The sequence below is a fragment of the Nuphar pumila genome, chromosome 12 (assembly GCF_984573655.1).
Source record: "Nuphar pumila chromosome 12, dmNupPumi1.hap1.1, whole genome shotgun sequence".
Lineage (NCBI taxonomy): Eukaryota > Viridiplantae > Streptophyta > Magnoliopsida > Nymphaeales > Nymphaeaceae > Nuphar > Nuphar pumila.
This window is the reverse complement of record NC_143260.1, coordinates 20,951,938-20,976,904: the sequence shown is the minus strand read 5'-3', so window position 1 is coordinate 20,976,904 and position 24,967 is coordinate 20,951,938. Positions and strand designations below refer to the sequence as shown.

The 24,967-nt window shown below is 37.0% G+C and overlaps 1 protein-coding gene across 1 annotated transcript; it reads left to right on the top strand.

Annotated features, from left to right (window-relative positions):
* The first annotated feature begins 416 nt into the window (after window positions 1-416).
* On the top strand, window positions 417-3,369 carry LOC149820248 (Pyridoxal phosphate phosphatase-related protein). The gene is made up of 4 exons (XM_089983059.1): window positions 417-672; window positions 2,013-2,134; window positions 2,388-2,589; window positions 2,801-3,369. The coding sequence occupies exons 1-4, from the start codon at window positions 535-537 to the stop codon at window positions 3,152-3,154; spliced, it is 816 nt and encodes a 271-aa protein (XP_089839185.1). The 5' UTR covers window positions 417-534; the 3' UTR covers window positions 3,155-3,369.
* Window positions 3,370-24,967: the final 21,598 nt, after the last annotated feature.

Below are 24,967 nucleotides of genomic sequence, written 5' to 3'. Positions count from 1 at the left end.
AATTTCACAAACTATACCCGGGTCTGTGAATTCATCGGACTTTTGGATTTGGACCCGAGTCTTGTTATTTGTCACCATATCCGGATCCTATAGGGTTTGGTCCTGATCCGAGTAAACCCTACAGGTTGCCAGCCCTACCACAAACGGTTTCCTCCACTAGCGACTCGTGGGAGAAAGTGAGGATCTCTGAGACGAATATTCCCGTATGTGGCCCAAGAAAGCTAAGTGGATCCTTGTGGGGAAACCATTAAGAGGTAATATCCAATAGCATCATGCATGTTGCCCACCAGTAATATTCCCTCCGATAGAAACAGAAAGTCCAAATCCCCCCACGCTTTGGGGTCACTGAGGACTCATTGGTACCCTATAAATACCGGCCGCATAGGACCCGTAGTCATACTCACTTCTTACTAGGGAGGGCTATTTTTCTCTCATTGTGTTTGTGTACTACTTTGGTCCCATTCCTTTGGCCGGAAAACCACTTTTGGTCGCCGGAAAATCGCTCTAGATCTAGTTGGTGGTGTTTTTTTTTCGATGGCCGGAGTAGTGGTCGTGTTTGACTTCGACAAGACGATCATCGACGTCGACAGCGACAACTGGGTCGTGGATGGCATGGGCCACACTGAGCGGTTCAATGAGCTGCTCCATACCATGCCTTGGAATTCTTTGATGGTTAGTTTAATTTTCTTGGGTGAATTTTTAGATGGTACCTTTCTTATATTTTCTTTTATTTGATGGTTATTTTTTTTTTGGTGTTTGGTGTTTAGAGATTTATAGTGTGTTTTCTTCATTTTGGTCTAGCAATGGTGACATTGTGCTTTTGGTGATTCATGGTAGGTTTTATGATCATTAATGAGTTGCTTCATGCCATAAGATGGATTTATTTGATCGTTTTATTGGGTTTTTGTGAGATTTTAAGTTTTCTCTCTTGTTCTAGCTATGATGGATTAATTTTATTTGGTTTTTGGAAATGGTACATTTGGATTGTTTTTTTGAGATATTTTGTTGTTTTGGATATGGTGGTTCAGTTTTATATGTGCCTAATTTCTGGAAATAGTGTATTCCTTATACTTGGTTCACTTGCACTATGTTGTTTCATCAATGGTGTTGTATTATTTTTTATGGTCCATTGAGAGATTCAGTGAATTTCTTCATATCATACAGTGTTTTTTTTTTTTACAGTCCATACCATGGTTTTTTTCAGTTAGCTCTTTTTTATTCTAATGAGATGGTACGCTTCTCTCTCTCTCTCTCTTGTTTTCTCCAACAGTGGTATTGTATTTTTTGGTGGTTTTTGTATTTGTTTCAAATTGTTTATGTCTTACTCATGATGTTCTCTTCGGGGTAAAATCATGGCCAAAATCAATGTTGTCAAAATCAAATCTAATTCGCCTGAATCGGCTAATTTGATTCGAATCCGCCCTTGACTGATCTTCTTGGGAATCACCTGAATTGGTTTCCTTTTTCTTTTTAGTTCTTATGATAATTATGATATTTATTGGCTATTGTATTGTTTAGGCATTAAATGCAAGACACATTTTCCTGAATTTTTTGATTTCTTTGTTTTATGAATTTCTAAAAATAAATCTTTAAACAGTCCAATTCAAAATGATTCGATTCAGGCTGATTCTCTGAATCGTTTCGAAAAAACAATTTGGTTCACGAACCAATTCTGACATCACCGGTTAAAACCTATCTCTTCTAGCTTAAATTGTTTTCTTTGAGACATCTTCTCTTGATAGACGTGTCTATGTGATTGTGTCTAGCTTAAATGAATAATATATTTTTGCTGTATTGGCCCTCTGATAGGTTTATGGGGCTTACTCAATATGAGGTTACTTCAGCAACAATTCACTCCTAATTTCCTATAAAAAAAAACTCTGCAAAGAACATGGCCGCTTACTTTATTGTATATCTTGTCTTCTGCATAATAAAATAGTTGTTTTTCCTTCACTACCAAACTATATTTTGTTTACTAATAATTATGTGTACTTTTCTTTCTAAATCTCCAGGACAAATTAATGGGGGAGATTCACCAACAGGGGAAGACAATTGAAGACATTGCTGCTTGCTTAAAAAGCGTTCCATTGCATTCCCATATCATATCTGCCATAAAATCAGCCTACTCTTTAGGGTATCTTACCTTATTTTATCTCAGCTTCAACCAGTCTGAAATCTATGGTCAAGATTAAACTGAAAAAGAAAAGGACTAATGTAGGTTAAGTATAATTTCCTTCATGGTAAGGCCCACATCATGGTTCAATCTATGCCATTGGTCTCTCCCATGTAACATGAAGTTTAGTGCAGTTTCTGTCTGCAATAAGTCTTTTACTATATTTGTTTGAAATACTAACTTGTCTTTGGTTTGTTTTTTCGTGAAAATTTAGGTGTGATTTGCGAGTGGTTAGTGATGCGAATATGTTCTTCATTGAAACAATCCTTAAGCATCATGGACTGTTCGATTACTTCTCAGAGATTAACACTAATCCAGGTTATGTCGACGACAATGGACTGCTTAGGATCCTTCCTTATCATGATATCCACACTTCTGCTCATGGGTGTCCTCTCTGCCCTCCTAATATGTGCAAGGTACAAGATTAATACATATGCATAGGGCTTCTGATTTACTAAATTTGATCAGTTTGAATTAAATTTCAAATCCATTTCAGGCAAGAGTTTATGTTATGTATACTGCTTTGCTTCTCACTTGTTTTAGCCTTGGACTATGTTGATAACTTGCTTACTGAATTGAGTCACAGTGGCCTGTCTCTGGTTCTGAACTTTGATAACTGTGAACCAGGGCCTGATTATCGATAGAATCCGAGCCTCTGTCACGAAAGACTCGGGAGCAGCAAAAAGATTCATTTATCTTGGTGATGGTAGAGGCGACTACTGTCCAAGCCTTAAGCTTAGCGATGGTGATAAGGTGATGCCAAGGAAGGACTACCCTCTGTGGAACCTCATTCAGAACAATCCCCTGCTTATCAGAGCAGAGATTCATGCATGGTGCAACGCTGCTGAGCTTGAGGAAACACTAATCCAACTCATTAAGACTAACCCATCTCATTTTATCGTTGCAGACTACAAATCTCAGTCTGCTCATCCCCCTCACCATGAAACTCTTGTTCTTCATGCTGTCTCTGTACCACAGTGAGAGCTCCCCTGCCTTGCTCTGTCGTGAACTACTTTTTTTTTTACTCTCCAACCATCAAAAGCCAATGGATGGCATTTAAAAGCTTGAATTTGGAACGTATAAATATGTCTACTCTTTAACATTAGCCATGGAATCCACCAAAAATTGGTGTTTGCACGTAATATTGATTATCATAGTATGAAATTAAATTTCAGGAGAGCAGTGTAATCGAAAAAGTAGATTTCCTTTTGTTGGTTGATGAATGAGGTGGCCTTGCTTGCATGGGAAGGTGGGTCCTACCTGCATTGCTAAGTTCCTGCACAAATAGGTTTCTGAATCTCATGGATGGTGGGCGCCACTTGGATTGGAACCAGTTAGGCTGTTCCCGAATTGATGATTTAGCTCAGTCTCTGTTTTGGCTCTGTTTGGGAACTGGCAGTCAGGCTCAACTTGCCACAAAAATGAGAGCCAGCCTTGAACTCAAGCTTAGCTTGTTTACCAGCACTTGTGTTTTTTTGGATAATTCAAGGGAAACACCCCCTCCCCAATAGCACATTGGCTGGCCTCCGGTTGGTGGTAAAACCTTTGATGTCTTCCCTGGCCGCTAAGAAGTACACTCAGCTTCGACCTTGTGGTAAGGGACGTCGCTTGTGACATCCTGTCAGCTTGGTGACATTCACAAGTTGCCCCTACCAGATGAGAGAGGGTTAAACAAGCCTAGTTTGAACTGGCTCATTTATACATATATGTATATATGTTGGTTCAATGCGGGTAGTAGTAAGATTTGAACTCTAGACCTATCGAGTGCAGCAGACCAATCCCTTCGATTACTTGTTTAGTTTGTTTAGGGGCTTGTAAAGAGCTCGATCAAACTCATGAAATAGGCTCAGGAGACAAACATGAACAGCAGGTGTTGGGCTCAGCCGATGATGACATAAAGGGTGCAAAAATAAATGGGACTACGCCGGAGAGGTACCTATTCGTTGCGTCACAGTGGAGGCCACACCTGCCAAGGATTGTTTCCGTTGAGTATGTAAGACAATAATTGCTTAAACGCAATAAAACTAACGTGTAGCCAAGTTTGTTTTGCCCGAACTTGTAATTTTTCTACTTGTTTTTTGTTGTTTCTTATGTCACAAAAGAAACTGACACTGCTTTATAATTAAAATCACAAACACCAATTATTTACTTTATAATTAAAATCATTAGCAAGTGTCAATGTTCTTGAAAAAAGAAAATGACAGTCTACCTCTAAGAATAACGATATTTCAGTGTGTAAAAAATATTGCAATATTTCTCACATACCCACACACTTATTTTTTACTGAATTTTTTGGTCATTTCTAATAATTTTACCCTTTCACTAAAATGTACAAGCAACTTTCATTTAGACTGTTCTAGTGAAAACCCAATCACAATAAAATAGCAAAACTTAGTTGCAATAGAATAGCGAAACTCGGTTTTGATAGAATACTAAAACTAGCAAATCTCAATTGCAATAAAACTGGCAAAACGCAGTTGCAAAACATAGTTACTATTAAGACTACCCAAACACAATTGTGATAAAACTGACAAAACACAGTTGTGATGGAATAACGAAACTCAGTTGTGAAACCAAGTTGTCATAAAACTAACAAATCTTAGTTATGATAGGACTGACAAAACTCAGTTGTGATAAAATAGCAGAACTCAGTTGCCAAACCTAATTGTCATAATCTCAATTGTGATAGAACTGGCAAAACACAGTAAACACTCAAAAGCAAATTTGGCATCAGCAGAATATTTTCTTACCAAGAAAAAGATATTACAAAACACAATTTGGCCATATATTATTATGTTGGCCTCAAACTTGAGGTCAACTCTTATTTTTTTGAAAAAAGATACGACTCATAGATGAAAAGATAACCGTGATAAACTTATCATCATGTTTGTTGAGCATATAACTAGATATATGCATGTGATGGTGTTTACTGAAAGAAGGCTGCATGAGAATGAAACGAGACATTGTTACAGCAAGTGTGTCAAATGATCATATATTTTTCTAGAAACTGCAATAACAACTGAGTTTCACCATTCTATCACAACTAAGATCCGTTAGTACTATGACAACTAGGTTTTGCTATTGACTATTCTATCGCAACTGTATTTTGTGACTGAGTTTTACTGTTCTATCGCAACTGAAATTCACTAGTCCTATGATAACTAAGTTTCACAACTGGCGTTTGCTATTCTATCTCAATTGTGTTTCATCACTTTTATTGCAACTGAGATTCGCTAGCTTTGTGGCAACTAGCTTTCATAACTGAGTTTCGCAATTAGATCATAAATGAGTTCCGCTGAATCAGTGACAGCAAAAGCCATTTGTGTGTTTTAGTGAAAGGGTAAAATAAAAACGATCACAAATCAGTGAACAATGAGTAAATGTGAATGCGAAGAATATTGTGATATTTTGTGAACACGCTGTGAAATACCATTATTTTTAGGGCTAGTACGATTATTTTCTCAGAAAAAACAATTGACAAAAGAAAATCAAACTTCATTATAAAGAACTCTTTGGGCATGTTTTCTCAAGATCACAAATCTGGAACTCTTGGATTTTCTCAAGATCATTTGATTGTCAATCACAATCACAACACTTTCTCAAATGGCTTTTGATTTTGGGATCAAAATCCGACAGCAGTGGAGCCTCGGCCCCTTGAATTGACCAGTTCGGTTCCAGCACTTCCAGCCCAAAATGGACCCAAACCTGAAGAATTCGAAAGATGAATCAGATTTGGATCAGCGGATAGGCCCTACATTGGACTCATTTTTTATTAGAGAAAACTGTCTGAAAGCGTATGCAAATGGGCCAACTTTATTTTCAGGTTCGTGTCCAGACCCAAATGATCAGGGTCCACCAACTCCCGATTCCTGTACTTTATACCTGGGATTGTGGACTAGTTTCCCAAATGAGTTAACAAATTTTTTATTGGCCCGATTAGAAAATGGATCAAGATTAGGCTTGGCAGTTGCAATCCGATATAGACCCAGATCAAAATTGCCTTCATGGGCTTGGATCCAACTCATTTTCCATTAGTTGAAAACTGCACAAAAGTGGGATAACATATCCAACCCATATTTTGGAGGTTGGTTTCATGCTTTCAGGTCCTAAACCAGACTCAAATCCAAAACATATGCAGGATCCAATCAACACTTAGTTTGGATATGGTTGAGACACCAAATAAGTAGGAATGGATCCATCAGACCAATCTTAAACCGATCAGTTCAGTAAAGTCGTGTTCTTCAAAATTACTTCCCAGACACCTTGTAATATCCAAGATTATTTGTGAATATTTTAATATATTATAGAGGGAAGTAAAGTTCGAAAACAGTGTACACTGGTGAATCAGCAGTTTATTGTTTATTTAAATATTAAATTAGGAATTTTCAAGATTTTGAATAAAGTATTTGGATCTGGACCTCAAGAAAGGTCCAAAATTGATCAATCCATGAGATTAGGATTGGATCCTATTGGTGGACCCAATCCGAGGTTGAACAATGAGTTTTGACCTGAGAGGAGGTCTGAACTCAAATGAACCCATATTGGGTTATGAGCCTTCGATCCATACTATTTGAATCTCTGAATAAGTCTAGTTGACCCAATTGGATTTGGGTAAGGTTTAGACCACTACAAGAAAAACTCTAATTAGAGACGGAAATTTGTGACGGATTTTTTTTCCGTACAAATTCACGATGGATTAGCTAGAGAAAACTATCTGTCGCTAACATTCAAATTATTTGCGAAATCAACGACGAAAAAAATTACGTCGCAAATCTATCACAAATTAGTGACGGATTCATGACAAAACAATTTTGTCTCAAACTCCATTGCAACTTCGCGACGGCTCAGTAGCAGAAATTTTTGGTCGCTACTCTGTCGCACATTTGCAACAAAATTTTGCTGTCGTGAATCCGTCGCTAAATTTCTCGTAAATCCCTAATGGAATCCCTTTTTCCCTTTTTGTTTCATCGATCACCCGCCCGTCGACCTCCCGTCTCCCGCTCATCGCTCGACGACCTCCCGTCGCTCGCCCAACCAGTGCTCATCGACCTCCCATCGCCCGTCGACCTCCCAACGACCTCCTCTCTCTTTCCCCTCCCGATCTCTCTCTCGTTTCTCCCCCTTTGTGTTTTTCGGCAAGCCCCATCTGGCGACCTCCTCTTTTGTTCCTCTCTTATTCTCTCTCATATTCTCTCTCTCGTTGCTCCCCCTCTGATTGCCAGAAGGCCGACGACCCCAGCCCGCCCGCAGGTAACTCTCCCCCTTTCCCTTATGTTGGAGCCTCCCCCTTCTCCCTATGGTTGCCGGAGGGCCAGCAGGGGCCCGACAACCTCTGACGGGCCCTCCCCACCCCTCTGTAGTCGACAGAGGCTGACAGAGGCTCCGATCACCTCTATCAGGCCCTCCCCTTGCCCCAATCTCTGGCAGGACAGGGGGCTTTACCTCTGTTCTTTCGAATGCCGACAGGGCCCTTCCTGTCCTCTTGACTTCTCCTGCAGTGGGGCTCTGCCCCACTGCTGGAGAATGATCAACAGGGGGAGAAGCTCCCTGCCCTTTTGTTTTCCTTGGTAGAGGGTGGCTTTGCCCCCCCTGTCCTCGATAATTTTGACAGAGGGCGAAGCCCCCATGCCCCTTGTTTGTTTTCCCGGCACGGGGTGGATCCCCCTGCCAAAAAATTTTGCCTCAGCAGGGGGCGAGACCCCACTGCCTCATGATTGATTCTCGGCAAGGGGCTCAGTCCTTGCCTCTCGATGCTTCCCTTCGGGGGGTCCCACCCCTGCCTTCTGTGAATATTCCGGCAGAGAGTTTCGCTCCCTGACTTGACCTTACTGCTGGCAGGGGCAGCGCCCCTGCCTGTCTCACTTTCAGCAGAGGGTTGCGTCTTCCTGTCCTGACTCATTTCCGACAGGGGGCGTTACCCTCCTTGTCAACGGGTAATAAACTTTATTTTGACACAGTGTCTTCTGCATATTTCGCAACGGATCTCGCTTGTGCCCTGCGACCCGTGGTAAGTAAGTGACAAAAGCAATGCAAATCGGGTAAATACCCGTGGTGAGTAAGTGATGCATGTGCATCATAGGTTATTTAATTTCTTGAATGCAACACTTTTATGTTCACATACTCACTTAGATGTAGATATCTAAGACTACTTTGATGGAGTTCAGAGATCATGTTGAGCATGATTTTAATGTATAAAAATAGAAGTGTTCTTATTTTTGGAGTTCGGATTTCATGCTAGTCATGATAGTAGTTAGCAGGATATTAGAGTGTGTTTGCTGTAGGTACATGTTTGACATTGTTTGATATGAATGATTTGAATGTATTGCAATGTTTGATGTGATTGTATCCATGCTTGCATGAAGTTACTTTCAATTTGATTATGACTTCCATGTGAAATTGTATCATGAAAATATGCTTCAAATAAATATATCGTGTTATGAATGAATTTGCACATGAAAATGAATGATAAGTTATCAATGCTTCAAACATGCTTCAAATGAATGATTTCGCACATGAAAATATTAAGTTATTAATGCATGCATCATAGTTCGTGTGATTGAATGACATTATATATATATATATATATATATATATATATATATATATATATATATATATATATATATATATATATATATATGTGTGTGTGTGTGTGTGTGTGTGTGTGATATATATCAAATCATTACATCTACCACGAATGCATGATAAATTTGATATTTTCTTTATCATAGCATTCTGATGATTCTCTTTTAACTGGTTAGGATAATATCTATAACATCATAGGACAAAATGGTTGCAAACCGTGAATGGATGTACCGTAATATAGTTGACAATGAGGTATCGCTTAAATATATGAATGGTGTTGACAATTTTATTGAATTTACAACGGCAAGTGTCAATACAATGGATCCCACAGGTCAGATTAGGTGCCCCTGCATGATGTGTAAGAACAATCAATTTGTAGAACCTCATGGCGTTAGACATCACCTATACAAGAAGGGTTTTGTGAGTGATTATCAGAATTGGACGTTTCATGGTGAAGAATTTAAGAACAATTTTGATGCACGGGTGGATATGGTGCACGATAATCCATATCTGGATTTGATATTTGATGCCGCATGATCAGAACTGGATTCTACTATAGGTCCTAGTGATATACCAACTTGAGTAGAGAAAAAAACAGCAAACGATGCAGCTAGTAGATTTTATGATTTACTTAAAGATGTTAATGAGCCACTTTAGAATGGTTGTGAGAGTCACACTATCTTATCTACAGTTCTTCAACTACTGAATCTGAAGTCTGAGTTTAATTTGAGTCAATCATGTTTTGATCGTTTGTGCTCTATTGTGAAGAGTATGTTGCCCAAAGATGAGAAATTGCCATACAATTTCTATCGTGCGAAGGTTATGGTCAACACTCTAGGTATGGGGTATCAAAAGATAGATGCTTGTCCAAATTACTGCATGTTGTATTTTAAATATCAAGAAAATAGCAGATCATGCCCGTCATGTGGGCATCCTTGGCTCAAGCCAAAGACAAGAGGCAATGGTAGTACGAGGTCAAAAGAAGTGTCATACAAGTCACTCCGCTACTTTCCTCTTACCCCTAGATTGCAACGATTGTATGTCTTTGAGGACAACTAAACACATGAGATGGCATGCAAATAAAGTTTCACATGATGAAGACAAGATCGCGCATCATGTTGATGCGGAAGCTTGAAAGCACTTTGATCGTACTCATCAGACCTTCGCAATGAAAGTGAGAAATGTTAGGCTCAGTTTATGTACAGATGAATTTAATCCATTTGGGGGTAGATCAACTCCATAATCGTGTTGGCCAGTATTTGTCACCCCATACAACCTTCCTCCAAGCTTGTGTATGAAGTGTCAAAATTTTTTCTTGTCTCTATTGATCCCTAGTCCGACCTCTCCGGGCCAAAATCTTGATGTATATTTAAGGACATTGATTGATGAACTGAAAATACTATGGGATGACAGTGTTCTCACATACGATGCCCATAAAAAATAAAACTTCAATATGAAAGTTGTTGTTCTATGAACAATCAATGACTTTCCTGCATATGGTATGTTATCTGGTTGGAGCACACATGGGAGGTTGGCACGTTCATACTGCATGGAGGATACAAAATCTTTTAGATTAAAGCATGGAAGGAAGTCGTGTTGGTTTGATTGTCATTGTCGATTTCTACCCAGCAACTATCTGTTTCGACGATAAAGGAATGTGTTTCGAGTAGGCACAACTGAAATAGAAGGTTCACCTACAAGGTTGTCTGGCATAGAGATTTTAAGAAGATTGCGATACTTTATATATGGACTGACAGATGCCCGTAGCCCGATGCCCTTCATTGGATTTGGGAAGGATCACAATTGGACAAAAAAATCTATATTTTTAGAACTATTATATTGGCCGACTTTATTGATACGACATAATTTTGATGTGATGCATATGGAGAAAAATATGTTTGATAATGTGTTCAATATGGTAATGAATGTAAAAAAAAAATGAAGGATAATTCGAAGGCCCATATGGATTTGAAAGTAATATGTAAATGACCAGAATTGGAACTCAAAAAGTACAATGGCAAAGTACTGAAACCAAAGGCAAGGTACGTGCTTGGATCAGATCAAATAAAGCAGGTATGTCAATGGTTGAAACAATTGAGATTTCCAGATAGATACGTCTCTAACACTGCTCGGGTTGTGAAGATAGACAAGGGACAATTATATGGGTTGAAGAGCCATGATTGTCATGTCATTATGCAATGGTTGATACCCCTAGCATTCCATGATATGTTAGACAAACCTATATGGAGAGTATTATCCGAGTTGAGTAAAATTTTTAGAACATTGTGCGCATCGGAAGTCGTAGTATCTGAGGTAAAGAATATCGATGATTCTATCGTCACTACTATTTGTCAGATAGAGAAGATATTTTCGCCAACATTTGTTAAGTATAGACGATTTGATATGGAGTTTCGAAGAGAACTTCCACATCTCACTGATGCAGAAGTACAGAAAAAACATGAAAATAAGTTTATGGCATGTTTGAAGGAGTTGGTAAGGATGATGACATACATTCTTTCTATATAAACAATAATAAGTTACTTAATTGGTCGTGATCACAATCATTGTTTATGCTTGTAGGTCCGACATGGTGATGTTAAAGATCAAGAAATATGTGATTTACAAAATGGTCCGACCAAAGTTGTGCAATGTTATAATGGGTACATCATAAATGGTTATCGATTCCATACAAAAGATTATGGTGTAAACAAGTCAATGATGAATAGTGGCGTGTGTGTCAAGGGTAGCAGCTATGGCGAAAACGAACATGACTACTACGATGTTGTAGAAGAAATAATAGAGTTGACTTATTTAGGCATAACCAACAGGGTAACTTTATTCAAGTGTCATTGGTTTGATCTCACAACAACAAGAGTCGACAAAGCCTTAGGCATTGTGGAGGTGAATCATAAATCAAGGTTTGAAACATATGAACCATTCATATTAACCTCGCAAGCTCAACAAGTTTACTATACTTTATATCTGAGTACAAGGAAGTCAGATAGAAATGAATAGTGGGCAGTTTGCAAGGTGAAGTCTAAACTATACCCCGCGTATGATCAATTACAAGAAGACAAGTTAACTGAAGAGAGTGATTACTATCAATCAGATGATATGTATGACTTCTCTTATGATCACGATGTCGCATATGGTATGCATGTCATATCTCCATTGTCTAATGGCACGTGCATGGAAGAATGTGATCCAAATGATATACCAAGTGGATGGGCGGCCAATGAAGAAGAAGAAGAAGATGACGAAGAGGAGGAGGAAGAAGAAAAAGAATATGAAAGTCAAACATGTGATAAGGAAGCATTCTCGAGCTAGTGAAATACATCTTGTAATACATACCTCTATTTGATGTGAATGATTTGAATGTATTGAATGTGCTGTAATGTTTGAATGTATTGCATGAAGTTATTTTCGATTTGATTATGTATCTTCGATACATATAGAGTTATGATTTGAATATATTGTAATGTGTTTGAATGATTTGAATGTATTACAATATTTGAATGTCTTACATGAAGTTATTTTCGATTTGATTATGCATCCATGAAGATATAGAGTTGTGTAACTGATCCAATTGTATTGCAAGTTAAGGATAAGTTATCCATGATTAGCAAGTGATGTCATATATTATGTTTTAATGCATTGCAATATTTGATGTGAATGATTTGAATTATTTGAATGTATTGAAATGTATTGCAATGATTTGAAGGTATTGCAATGTTTGAATGTATTGCATGGCATTTTTTATTCTTTGATTATGTATCTTTGATACGTATAGAGTTATGATTTGAATGTATTGTAATGTGTTTGAATGATTTGAATGTATTGCATAAAGTTATTTTCGATTTGATTATGTATCCATGAAGATATAGAGTTGTATAACCAATCCAATTATATTGCAAGTTAAGGATAAGTTATCCATGATTAACAAGTGATGTCATATCTTATGTTTTAATGTATTACAATATTTGATGTGAATGATTTGAATTATTTGAATGTATTGCAATGATTTGAATTATTTGAAGGTATTGCAATGTTTGAATGTATTGCATGACATTTTTTATTTGTTAGAATATGGTTTGTGGAGGTTACAGTGGTCGAACACCCAATGGTAGTCAGTCGCAACCTTCATCTTCACGGGCTACTTCGATAGGTATATCATTTAACTAATTGTATACTTCATTAGTTTAAATACGCATTGCATGAATTTCTAACTCATTTTTCTATAGATGATGGTTCGCCTGCACATGACCCACCTACACCAGTTGTTCATACAAGTCACGAGACAACGCTGGATGCAGGGTCTTCTTAGTCTGACACACGATGACTCATTCAAATAGTGTATATCGATAATCGACCATAAGTATTTCGTTTTCACTTATCCTATACTTATCTTATAAATATTATATATTGATAGTTAATGTGTACCAATTCATGTGTAATGCGATGTTCGAGGTACGAGAAGTAATACAAGAGATTAGGCATTCACTAGTTCAACATCTACCAGGACCGATCGCTTAATGGAAAGAGTACTCGAAGGAGGTGTTAGACAGATTATGGTCCTCATTCATGGTATACAATCGTTTCTCATAGTTAATGTGTTTCATATTTAATTTTTTGTTATAGTCATGTCTACTAACTTTCTGAAATTATTTGTAGGCTTCGAATCGCTTCGCGACTACGATGGAGGAGCATGACGCGAGGAAGGTGTGGCATAAGGTAGCTGTCAATCGATTTGCAGACATGTTGCACAATATGAAGACTGCAGCAAGAAAAGCATCTAGCGGGATAGATGATTCACTGCAGTGAAAAGGCCATGACCCTCCTACTATCAGGTCAGATGTTTGGGATGTAATGTGCGATAAGTGGGCGAGACATGAATTTCAAAACTGCTCAGCAAAGGCTGCATAAAACTAAGCAAAGATGCCTAATGCCTATCTATACATAGGTGGATCTAGGACTTTTGGGAGTCACCTGAAGAAAATGGTAACTAATTAATATATATTGTCAAATTTATAAGTATTGTTACATACCTGTTAAATAATTTTTTTATCATTTAACTTCGCAGGAAGCAGAAAAAGGAGGCATTGTGCCATACAAGGATGTGTTTATTGAAACACATAAACGTAAGACCACGAAAGAGTTCGTATCAGAGAAGGCAAGAACGACAACGGTATGTATTTATTATATTAATAAACATTATAATATATAAGTTATCATAAATATTTTAATTATTAATTATTAATCTATATTATAATCATTACTTTGTAGGAGTCATACGAGTAACAGATGGTAGAGCGATATGGCGATGACTCCACTCAGCATCCTTTTTTTGATCCTGCAGCATGGGTGACTGCAATAGGTGAACCCAAAAAGGGTCGTGTGTTCAGGTTTGAGAGTAATATGAACACCTCACCAGTTGTTGCCTCCTCCAATCACGGCTCTCAGAGTTCTCCTGATAGCATCAGCTCCAAGGATCCGACTGACACGCCTAATTCTTGGGATGGTGTCCGCCAACTTGTTAAGGATACAATGCGTGACTATTTACATGAAGCAATTTTCGACGTTGTCCATAATGAGTTGTGCAACTTTTTTCGGGATAGAAAAACTTTGTTTGCAGGTGTCTGTCAGGTATGAAAGTTTCATGTCGTTAGATTTCAAGCTAGTATATGCATGATTTCATCACATATGAGCATGATTTCATCACTATGAAAGTTTTTGACTGCCTTATAACACATATATGCATGATTTCATCACTATTAAAGTTTTTTTACTACATTAGAACACATATAAGCATGATTCGATCACTATGAAAGTTTTTTCACTACCTTAGAACACATATATGCATGATTGAATCACTATGAGAGTTTTTTTATAACCTTAGAACACATATTTGCATGATTGAATCATTATGAATTTTGTTCTGTCAGCCTTAGAACACATCCGAATTCTGTTAATATCCTTCACTTTATTGCTAGCTAGACTATGTGTAATTCACTCATGTTACTTTGATTGCCTTAGCTTAGGTGTATTGCATATAATTTATTTTATTATATTTTGTTTATCAATACTAACCTTTCTTTTTTCTTGTAGGATGCTGAAGATAATCAGCGTAGAGGAGCTGAAGGAGCAGATCGAGACAATGAAGAAGATGACGTACAGAATCTTGACGATGATTAGATTCATGTGTTAAATTTGTTGTACCTTCTTGTTGTTTCAAAAGAAACTCTTTATAAATGTTCACTTGTAAATAATTAGAACTTGGCGATGATTATAGTGGATCGATAAATTGTTTGTAGTTGCTTTGTATATGTATTTTTTATGTGTACTTTGTTTTTTATTCACAAGATATATAAATTGTATCACGAGAATTTTTTCTTGATATTTATATTTTAAACAATTTTTTTAAATTTTTTTAATTTTTTGTGACAGATTGGCGACGGATTTTATTCGTCGCTAATTAGTATCGGCCTTTAATTTAGCGATGGATCAAAGACGGATATTTAACTGTCACAAAACTAAATCGACTGATGTTGTGCGATGAATTTTAATCCGTCGCAATTCCGTCGCTACAATAGAGACAGAATTAGCGACGAATTCATATATGTTGCAAAGCCAAATCTCTGCATATTAACGATGGCCTTGCAATGAATCATAGCATTCGCTAATTCATCACAATTTAGTGATGGAAGTAGCGATAGATATGTTTTGTCGCTAATTAGCGACTAAAAATTTATGATGAAAGTTAGTTGTCGCTAAACTCTACAACGAGAGATTGGCAACAGACTAGCGACGAAATGCGGCCATCGCTAATCTACAGATTTCTTTTAGTGGACCCATATCAGGGTTTAAACCAGACTTAGGAGAGATTTAGAGCCATTTACAAGACTCAAATGGATCCCACTAAAAAAAGGATATTTTGGATCCATTTAAAAACCCAAATGAATCTCACTAATTAAAAAGCATTTTGGATACATTTGAAAACCCAAATGGATCCCATTAAATAAAAAGCATTTTGGATCCATTTGAAAACACAAATGGATCCCACTAAGAAAATATAATATTGATTCACTTGGAGACCCAATTGGATCTTGGTAAATGAATAAAGTTTTTTTATTCATTTGGAACCCAAATGGATCCAATTATAGTAAAACAGTTGTTAGGATTCACCTAAATTTCAAATAATTTTCTCTTTAAAGAAAAAGTATTTTGGATCTATTTGGCGACCCAAATGGATCCCACTAAGCAAAATAAGATTTTGATCCAATTGGGTGCCGTTGATGTTGCCACCCTGCCTGAGCAGCGGCACCACTCGGGTGCCGCTGTAACACTCCAAAATCGTAACCCAAAAATTTAGGAAAAATTAATTATTTTTTCTTTTAAACTTTAAACTATAGAAAATAATATTTTCATGCAAGGGTCAAGAGACTCTAGAGTGGGTTACACATATGAATCAACAACATAAACTTAAAGAACTATTCACGAAAATAAAAACCAAAATGATCTATATTTCTAAAGGTATTCATTCACAAAATGCAGTAGATTGATAAAACTGTCAGAGTAGCAATTATACAAGTATTTATGATCAAAATGAAATAATATCCTAAGTTTAGCCGTGGATCCTCAGAAGTTCTAGTTCTTGATGTCGTTCTTGCATCTCACCATCCACTCTGCAATGCGTCAATCACCTGAAATTCCTTTAAAGGGCCAGACTCATAAAATCTTGATAGGTATATGTCAATCTCAGGTAATTACATAATATTAAAATATTCATTTCTATACAAGATGCCATTGTTTATCAAGGCATGATTCAATTCTAAGATAGTTTGTTAGACATGTAATACTAATTGACATGAAATAATATGTAAAATCAATAACTACGTATGCATATTTTCAATAAAAAACTATATGAGTAAGAATCTTTGTTTTTCTTGATTATAGTCCCTTCAAGTATGAGAGGAAAATAATCACCTAAAATAGTCATGACATTTCTAGGATATATTATTCATGAATTGTGCTTTTACCCAGGTGTCGAACTGAGCAGTTCCCAAAGTAGGTGGTTTGTCACTAGGAGAAAACTTGCTATAGCGTATACCCGATATATGATGCATTTTGGACTAGCTGCAGAAGTTAAGAATCAGTCACCTAAGATATGTTGATAGCTTCGGTCTCCTAACCTCTGAGTGACTGGAGATCTTTGGGATGCCTCGCTCCCATAAAACAATATCATCACTCAAGGCTTGTACCTCCTACCTCTCATGGTAAACCATAAGCATGAATGAGTTATAGGGTTTTTATCAAGGGGTCCGATTATTTTATTTGCTTCATATCATTGGGCAATTCAGGGTTTAGTAACTCAAACATCGCTTGGGCGCTTTTAGCCCATATGAGCGCTTCGCTTGTGAAGGTGATCTCAACATTATATGTATATGTGTATTCATGTATCCCTCATGGTATGATTCCCCTTTTCGTATCAACCAAAGCTCATGTAGAGCCAATATAAGTACGTGTATGCCCATATTATATCACATGTCATATACACTACATGCTCAATGGCACTGTACTAGTTCTTTGAACCCCCGACTCCAATATGAGCCACATACATACAAATAGAGCATCATTTCATGTGTCAAAAAGAGAGGACATAAAATCATGCTTCATGTACTGTCGGGTTCCATAAACCTTGAATTCTATCAGAAGTCATGCATACATTATGTACTACAATCATTTTAATAACTTCACATGTGAATATAGGGTTCACAAATTCTGTCGAAGCTCATACACATGCAAAAACTCATAATTATGTCAGAGCTCGTAAATACTTCAAAGGTTCATAAAAGCTTGTGAATATTTTAAAAACTCGTAAATATTTCTAAAGCACATAAATATTTCAAAATCTTGTAAATATTAATAAAGCTCATAAACATTTCAAAAGCTTGTAAATATTTTGAAAGTTCTTAAATATTTCTAAAGCTCATAAATATTTCAAAAAACTCATAAATATTTCAAAAAGCTCATAATTTTTTCTAAAACTCGTAAATATTTCAAAGCACACAAATATTTTAAAAGCTCGTAAATATTTCAAAAGCTCGTAAATATTTTAAAAGTTTATAAATATTTCAAAAAGCTCATAAATATTTTAAAAGTTTATAACTACTTCCAAAAGCTTGTAAACATCTAAAAATGTTCATAAATGTTTCAGAATCTTGTAAAAACTCATAATTTATTCGAAGAGCTCGTAATTGATACTTCTTGCAATATCCATATATATATATATATATATATATATATATATATATATATATATATATATATATATATATATATATAAGTATATGTATTTATATGTATATAAAAATGAGCATAATTATATATATTATATAATTATCCAAAAATAATGGTGTAAGGACTCTACCTCGGGTTTTTTATGAGACTTCGGTGAGTGGAAAAAGGTCACGACAAAGGCGACGGTGGTGGAGGCTTAATTCCTAGTGATGCGGCAGTGGCGATGGTTTGCGACCACCTACCCCCATTTTTTTCTTTTTCTTTTCTTTTTATTTGTTTTTTCTTTTTCCTTCTTTCTTTTTTTCTTTGAACAAAAGGGGGGTGGGGCGGCACCAGAGTGGTGTCGCTGCCCATCAGAGAGAGAGAGAGAGATGAGTCTCGAGGGAGACTCAAGTGAGAGAGAAGAGAGAGAGTTGAGAGAGGGGAGGGCCCCCTCTCTTGCTAGAGAATGTAACCATACTCATGAAGAGCACAAGTTAACGTGGTTCGGCTGTCCAGCCTACATCCCTGGGAAAAATAGTCACTCTTTCTCATATTTTATTTACCCACAGCTGGTTACATGATATATAGAAAACTAGCAACAACAATAATAGCAATTGCTCAAGATAGACAATATCTCCATCTAGAGAAAACAAGAAACAACCCATGACACAATAATCTTGCATGATGCAGTTGCCTATGTTGGCTCCATATTTTTTGGAAATTGAATCCTTACCATAACAATATTTGATGACAGACACCTCAAAATCGCGTAGTGATTTGCTAAAGGACACCACAAATTGCGTAGCGATTTGCTGAAAGCAACAATCTCTTCCTCAAGTTGGTGCACAGATATCCATCAAGCCCAACTTGGAACTTAGTTTGAGATGATTTTCATGGCTTAGGGATTTAGTAAAAATGTCTGCTAACTTCTCTTTACTGATGACATATGACGTGAATACTTCTTTAGCTTGAATCTTCTCTAACAAAATGACAATCAACTTCTATATGTTTGGTTCTCTCATGGAAAACTGAATTTGCTCCAATATTTATTGCAGCCATGTTGTCACACTTGAGTTTCATCGGTTGAGGGTTTTTGATACCCATATCAAGGATGAGAGCTTTGATCCAAATGAGCTCACATGTATATGTTGCCATGGCTCGATACTCAGCCTCAACACTGGATCTCACAACAACAGACTATTTTTTGCTCCTCCAGGTGACCAGATTTTCACCAACAAAAGAACAAAAGCTTGTTGTTGATCTTCTATCATTTGAGTCTCCTGCCCAATCTGCATCAGTAAAACCAATTATATCAAAAAATATTATTTCTCTTCATAAGAACTCCTTTGCCAGGCGTCCCTTTAAGATAACAAAGATTTTTGTGGGCAGCTTCAACATGACTGGAAGGAGGTTGATGCATAAACTGACTGAATACACTCACATCATATGTAATTAAAGATATGTATGAATGAGTAGTAACCAATGTCCGCACTTGTGGAGGGGTGACAACCAATTTTCCTATAACGGTTGGGTTACATCAAGGATCTGCATTAAGCCCTTTCCTATTTGATATAGTGATGGATGAGCTTACGGGATCAATTCAAGAAAATGTGTCATGGTGTATGTTGTTTGCTGATGATATTGTTTTGATTGATGAATCTAGAGCTAGGGTTAATGCTAAGTTAGAATTATGGAGACAAACATTGGAAGCAAGAGGTTTTAAGTTGAGTAAGAGTAAGACAAAATATATGGAATGTCGGTTTAGTAAGCAACAAAGTTACTTAGTTCGACACCTAGGTAAAGTACAACTCATAAATCATATACTTCTAGAATGTTGTAATTGTTTAAGGTAATCATTCCTCTACGTACTCGAGGTGACTGTAATAAAGAGAAACAAAGACCTTTTTTTCAATAGAGAAAGCTGGGGTTATGCAGACCCCTACCAATTATACAATCATACTATTTGGAGTTCAAACTTGCAACGTCTCAACACAAGGTGATGTGCACTAACTGCTCTTGCCAGACAACCGAAGCCCCATTTGTGAAACAAAGACCTTATTCACATAATTTTAAAATGAAAATATGCTATGATGATTCACAATTATATTCTGAATAAAGTTGCATGTTTTCTCATAGTTATTAACTCTAAAACATGTCGTATTGTTTTCTATTCTATGCTTTGATAAACCATATTAGAATTGTATCATACCTTGATCAATTGTAACATCTTATATTAAAATATATTTTTTAATATTATGTAATTACTTGAAATTGATGTATAGCTATCATGCTTTCACGAGTCTGACCCTTTAAAGAGATTTCATGTGATTAATATGTTGAAAAATGGATGACGAAATGCAATGGTGATGTCGAGAACCAGGACCTCTGAGGATCCATGGCTAGACATAGAATTTTGTTTCATTTTAATCCTAAGTGTTTGTATCATCGTAACTCTATCATTTTTATCCATCCTACTGCATTTTGTGCATTTTGTGAATGACCACTTTTAAAAATGCAAATCATTTTGGTTTCATAAATGATTCATGAATGGTTTTTTTATTTTACTCTGTTGATTTGTACATGTAACCCGGTCTACAGTCTTTCAACTCTCGCATGAAAAATATCATTTTTTGTTGTTTAAAAAAACTTATAAAGTTTTTCTAAAATCTTGGGTTAAGATTTTGGAGGGTTACACACCTACTTTCTAACTTTTTCATGGAGCAGAACTCTGCTACTGTTTGACAGGTAACGTTGGATCATAGATCTAAATCCAATACATTATTTTTGGCACGTGGTCTGAAAAACCGAACCAAATGAATATTTGATTGGACTAGCTTGATTGGATCAACCATTTCTGACAGATCTAAATTCAGATCGGGATTACCCTTTGTGATATTCATATGCAAACCCACATGTATTTAACCCTATTTGGATGCAGTATTAGCAACAATTTGTACCTGGATTCAACTTTAATTCACTGATCCTATTGGGATCCATATCCAGATTCAGGTTTGGCGCTTACAATTTGGATTCAAATTTGGACTATCCATGATCCAGCTGAATAAGCCCCTATTTCCAGCATTTACCTTTGTGGCTTTTTTGCAGAAGTAAAAATAGCAGATCATGTTATAAGACGAATATAGTGGATCTTTATCAGGATCTAGATGTGAGATAGATTGGGAGAACTTGATTCGGGTCGGGATTCAACATTTTTTTGTGGTAATACTGGATAAATGCAAGGTATTTGGACATGAGAAATAGAAAATGGTTATGATCTAAACAAAACATTATTCTGGATGTGATCCAAGTTCAAGAAGATCTAACTGGACAAGTCAAAACCTGATCCAAATGATAAAAAAGGTCATTTAAGATACAAAAAATAATTTGAACCCTATGTAGTGCTGTCAACAGGTCAGGTATTCAACCCATCAAGGTGAACCCAAACCCGCCCAAATAACTAGTTGTCAGATTCAGGTTTTGTCGGTCCAAAAAAACAAAATCTCTTCACTCCATATACATATAAAATACTCGGGTTAAACCGGCAGGGTTGGATATCCGACAAAAACCATAACTCAAACCCAACTTGCATATTACTCGAGTCAATTCGGGTTGACCAAAATATTATTTGGGATCAGCATTTTCTATGCCCATATCTATATAATGTAAGAAGTTTATTTTCACTATAAATACTATAAAATACTCGGGTCGAACCGGTCAGGTTGGATACCTGACAAAAATTATAAGACTCGCATCTTACTCGTCGAACCGAATAATATTTTGGGATCAGCGTCTTTGATACCCATACCCAGGTATTAGGTATTAGGGTTGTCAACGGGTCTGGTTTACCCTGACCAAACCCTATAGGATTTGGGTACGGTGAGAAATAAGAAAACCTGATTAAGACCTGAGTCCAGACCTGAAGGTCCGATTAATACATGAACCCAGGTATAGTTTGTGAAAATTTATACCAGACCCAGACCCGACCTGAGTTTTGATTAAGACACAAATTTTCAATGTAAAAATGATAAAAATATTATTTTGTCGGGTAAATACTATAAAATACTCGGGTCTGATTCATGTAGTTTTTATCGAATCTGGGGTATAGTTTCTCTTATAGTAGACCCGATTGAACTCGAGTCCAAAGTCAATACCATACCCAAAAATCTGATCCAAGTCAGGTTCCACCTGGGTCTGAACCAAAACCGACCCGTTAGTATTAACATGGACCCTATGATTCCCGGCTAAAACCTTCTGGTCCTTTTCCGGCTCGCCCAGTAACTTTAAGCGTGCGCAATATTTTGACCACATCCGCACGTGTGAGAGGACGTCGGCGCACTCGTCATCGCTCAGCAGCCACATTTGAAAGCTTCGCGTGTTCGGCGTTGCGGGAAGCTGCCTATTCAAATTACCCACGATTCCCCAATCAATTACAAAAATACCATAACGCGGATCCGACTACAGGTAATGGGCTAGAGGAATTAATATAAACTAGATCCGATCCACACCCGGTAAAATTAATATTTCTTTTAAGTTTTGTACATTGACAAATTACGGATCTTAACTGAAGTTCAGGCCGTACCTAGGTCCAGTATGAAATTTCATAACCATACATGACCCTGTATACCAATCGGGATTCACTGGTATTCAACCAGGATAGTAGTTGGATCCTTTACTTTGTTGCCAAACCATGATCCTATCGGATCCAGTGAGTGTCAAAATTGGGTCATACACAATTCGTTGACACCTCTATTCTCAACTAGACGACATGGGAATCCACCCGATACGATCCAGTGACAAGCATATGACCGGGACTTTGGTAGGGCCTAAGTATTAAGTTGGGCTCCCTATTAGGCTTCCAATCGGGCCAGGTTGGTTTTGGTGTCCAACGTCGCTCCCATATCTGATACAAAATTGAAACCATAGTAAAAGTATTAAACTTACTTTTGAAATAATTTCTTGAAAAGATAAGCATTTATCATATACACATTTGTCAGATTCAGGTTTGTTTTATTCTTTACATGAGAACGAGTATAGATTTTTTTAGGGCAGGTTTTTTCTAAAGGCAAGCTGGGGTTAGTCAGACACCTACCAGATATCTCTTGTGGCAAAGGGATTCGAACATGAGCCTTCAGCTTGACATAGGACCCTCCTTACCACATGAGATAGATAACACCTCCGTGGTGATTTTTTTGAGAGCACGTTTGAAGGTGAGAAAAATGATACAAGGTGGGACAATCTTACCGTTTTTTTTACTCTTCTAGACAAGTAAAACTTTTTTTTGGCATGGTTTTATATAAAAATTACACTTTTTTATAAGAAATATTCCCCGAAAAGGGTGAAGAAATGTTTTCTACTAAGAAAAAAATGTGATTTACACTTTTTATCACCTATCTCACCATCACCACCATTCATCTCACCACAACCACCACTGGTAAAAAGTAAATCCACAATCCACCCAAACACAAAAGACACCAAATTTTAACACTTTGTGGTGTTTACCTCTGCAAAGTAATCTCTCTCTCAACACATATTCAGAGAGAGATTCCATTTATGTAGAATGATTGCACAATTTTCTCAAAAGGGTTTCTCCTTTCTAAATTATTGAAAGTACAAAACCCATCATCATCATCCATCTCATCACAACTACTACTACTACCACCCACCTCTCAAAAAATCAGGTGGAGAAGCTCTACCACCACCCCTCCTCCTCTCTCTTATTTTTTAAGATTTTATATTTTATTTTTCTCATGCTACTCAACAACAACAACAACTACACCTTCATCCCAAAACAATTGGGGTCGGCGATATGAACCAACAAAGAAAATCATTATGGGTCTTCCACATGAATCCTTTTCCTCCATTCATTTCTATCCAATGTCATGTCCTCGGTGAGGTTCAAAGCCTTCATATCCTTTCTTATCACCTCCATCCATTGTCTTCCTAGGCCTACCCCGACCTCTTTTAACTAATATATTTTCCCATTTCTCCATCCTTCTAACTGGAGCATCATTAGGTCCCATTTCTCATGCTACTCAAACAAATAAAATTTTTGTCACTGACAGTCAAGGTCACTAAAATTTTTCTCATGCTACTCAAACAATCCGGCCCCCAGTGAAAGGCAGTCGCACACTCGGTGAAAGTCAAAACTGATATGAAGGTCGGCACCTTCTCCTCAAACCGGCCCCTACCACTAGTACCATACGTCCGGTGTCAATGATTAAAACCATAGTAACAAATATTGGCCACAAATTGGATGAGCCACTTGCATCAATACTATTCCAAGCCAAACACCCCACCTGATGGAGACACCAAAAACCATAAGGCATGTGAGTTTGGGAGCCGGATTCGATTCGAAGGGGACACAGCGAAACCAGGGCTGGCTGGCCTCTTTGATATTTGAGGCCACCCCCTACAGCCTCAAATGAAAAAAATAAAAATAAAACACTTATATTTCACATGCTTAGGGCCTCCAATGAAACATGTCCCATGCATGTGCCTCATGCCGAGTGCCTCCAATGAAAAAAAATATAGAGAGAAATATGAGCCTCCAATGAAATATGCCTAGGGCCTCGAAAGTGAATCCCCTTGCCCCCCTGCTGTTTGGGAGCCTGGATTTGAGAGATTAGAGTGAAGAAGGCCTCTCATATCTTCTATTTCAATTCATCTTTCACAAGGATGTAATTTGACAATTCTAAGGGCATCACCTTTTTTCCTTTTGGCCAGGTCAGAATTTTTTACTGGAAGCATGCCTTCTAATGTATAGCAAAAAAGAAAAGGAACTGAAATCCAAGAGTTGATGAGAGCAAAGAATAGGACTATTATTGTTTTAGTTTTAGAAACATGGTTTGATGTTCTCTAAGAGAGAAATTCAAAACAATTGGTTAACCGGTGGTAAACATGAAAATGATAGGATTTTTTTTTTAAAACTTG

Bases quoted from the DNA above. Each gene is read 5' to 3' on its own strand.
- LOC149820248 (XM_089983059.1), top strand. From the start codon at position 535: ATGGCCGGAGTAGTGGTCGTGTTTGACTTCGACAAGACGATCATCGAC. The intron at 2,135-2,387 runs GTATCTTACCTT...GTGAAAATTTAG, and splicing joins AAATCAGCCTACTCTTTAGG to GTGTGATTTGCGAGTGGTTA. The intron at 2,590-2,800 runs GTACAAGATTAA...ACTGTGAACCAG, and splicing joins GCCCTCCTAATATGTGCAAG to GGCCTGATTATCGATAGAAT.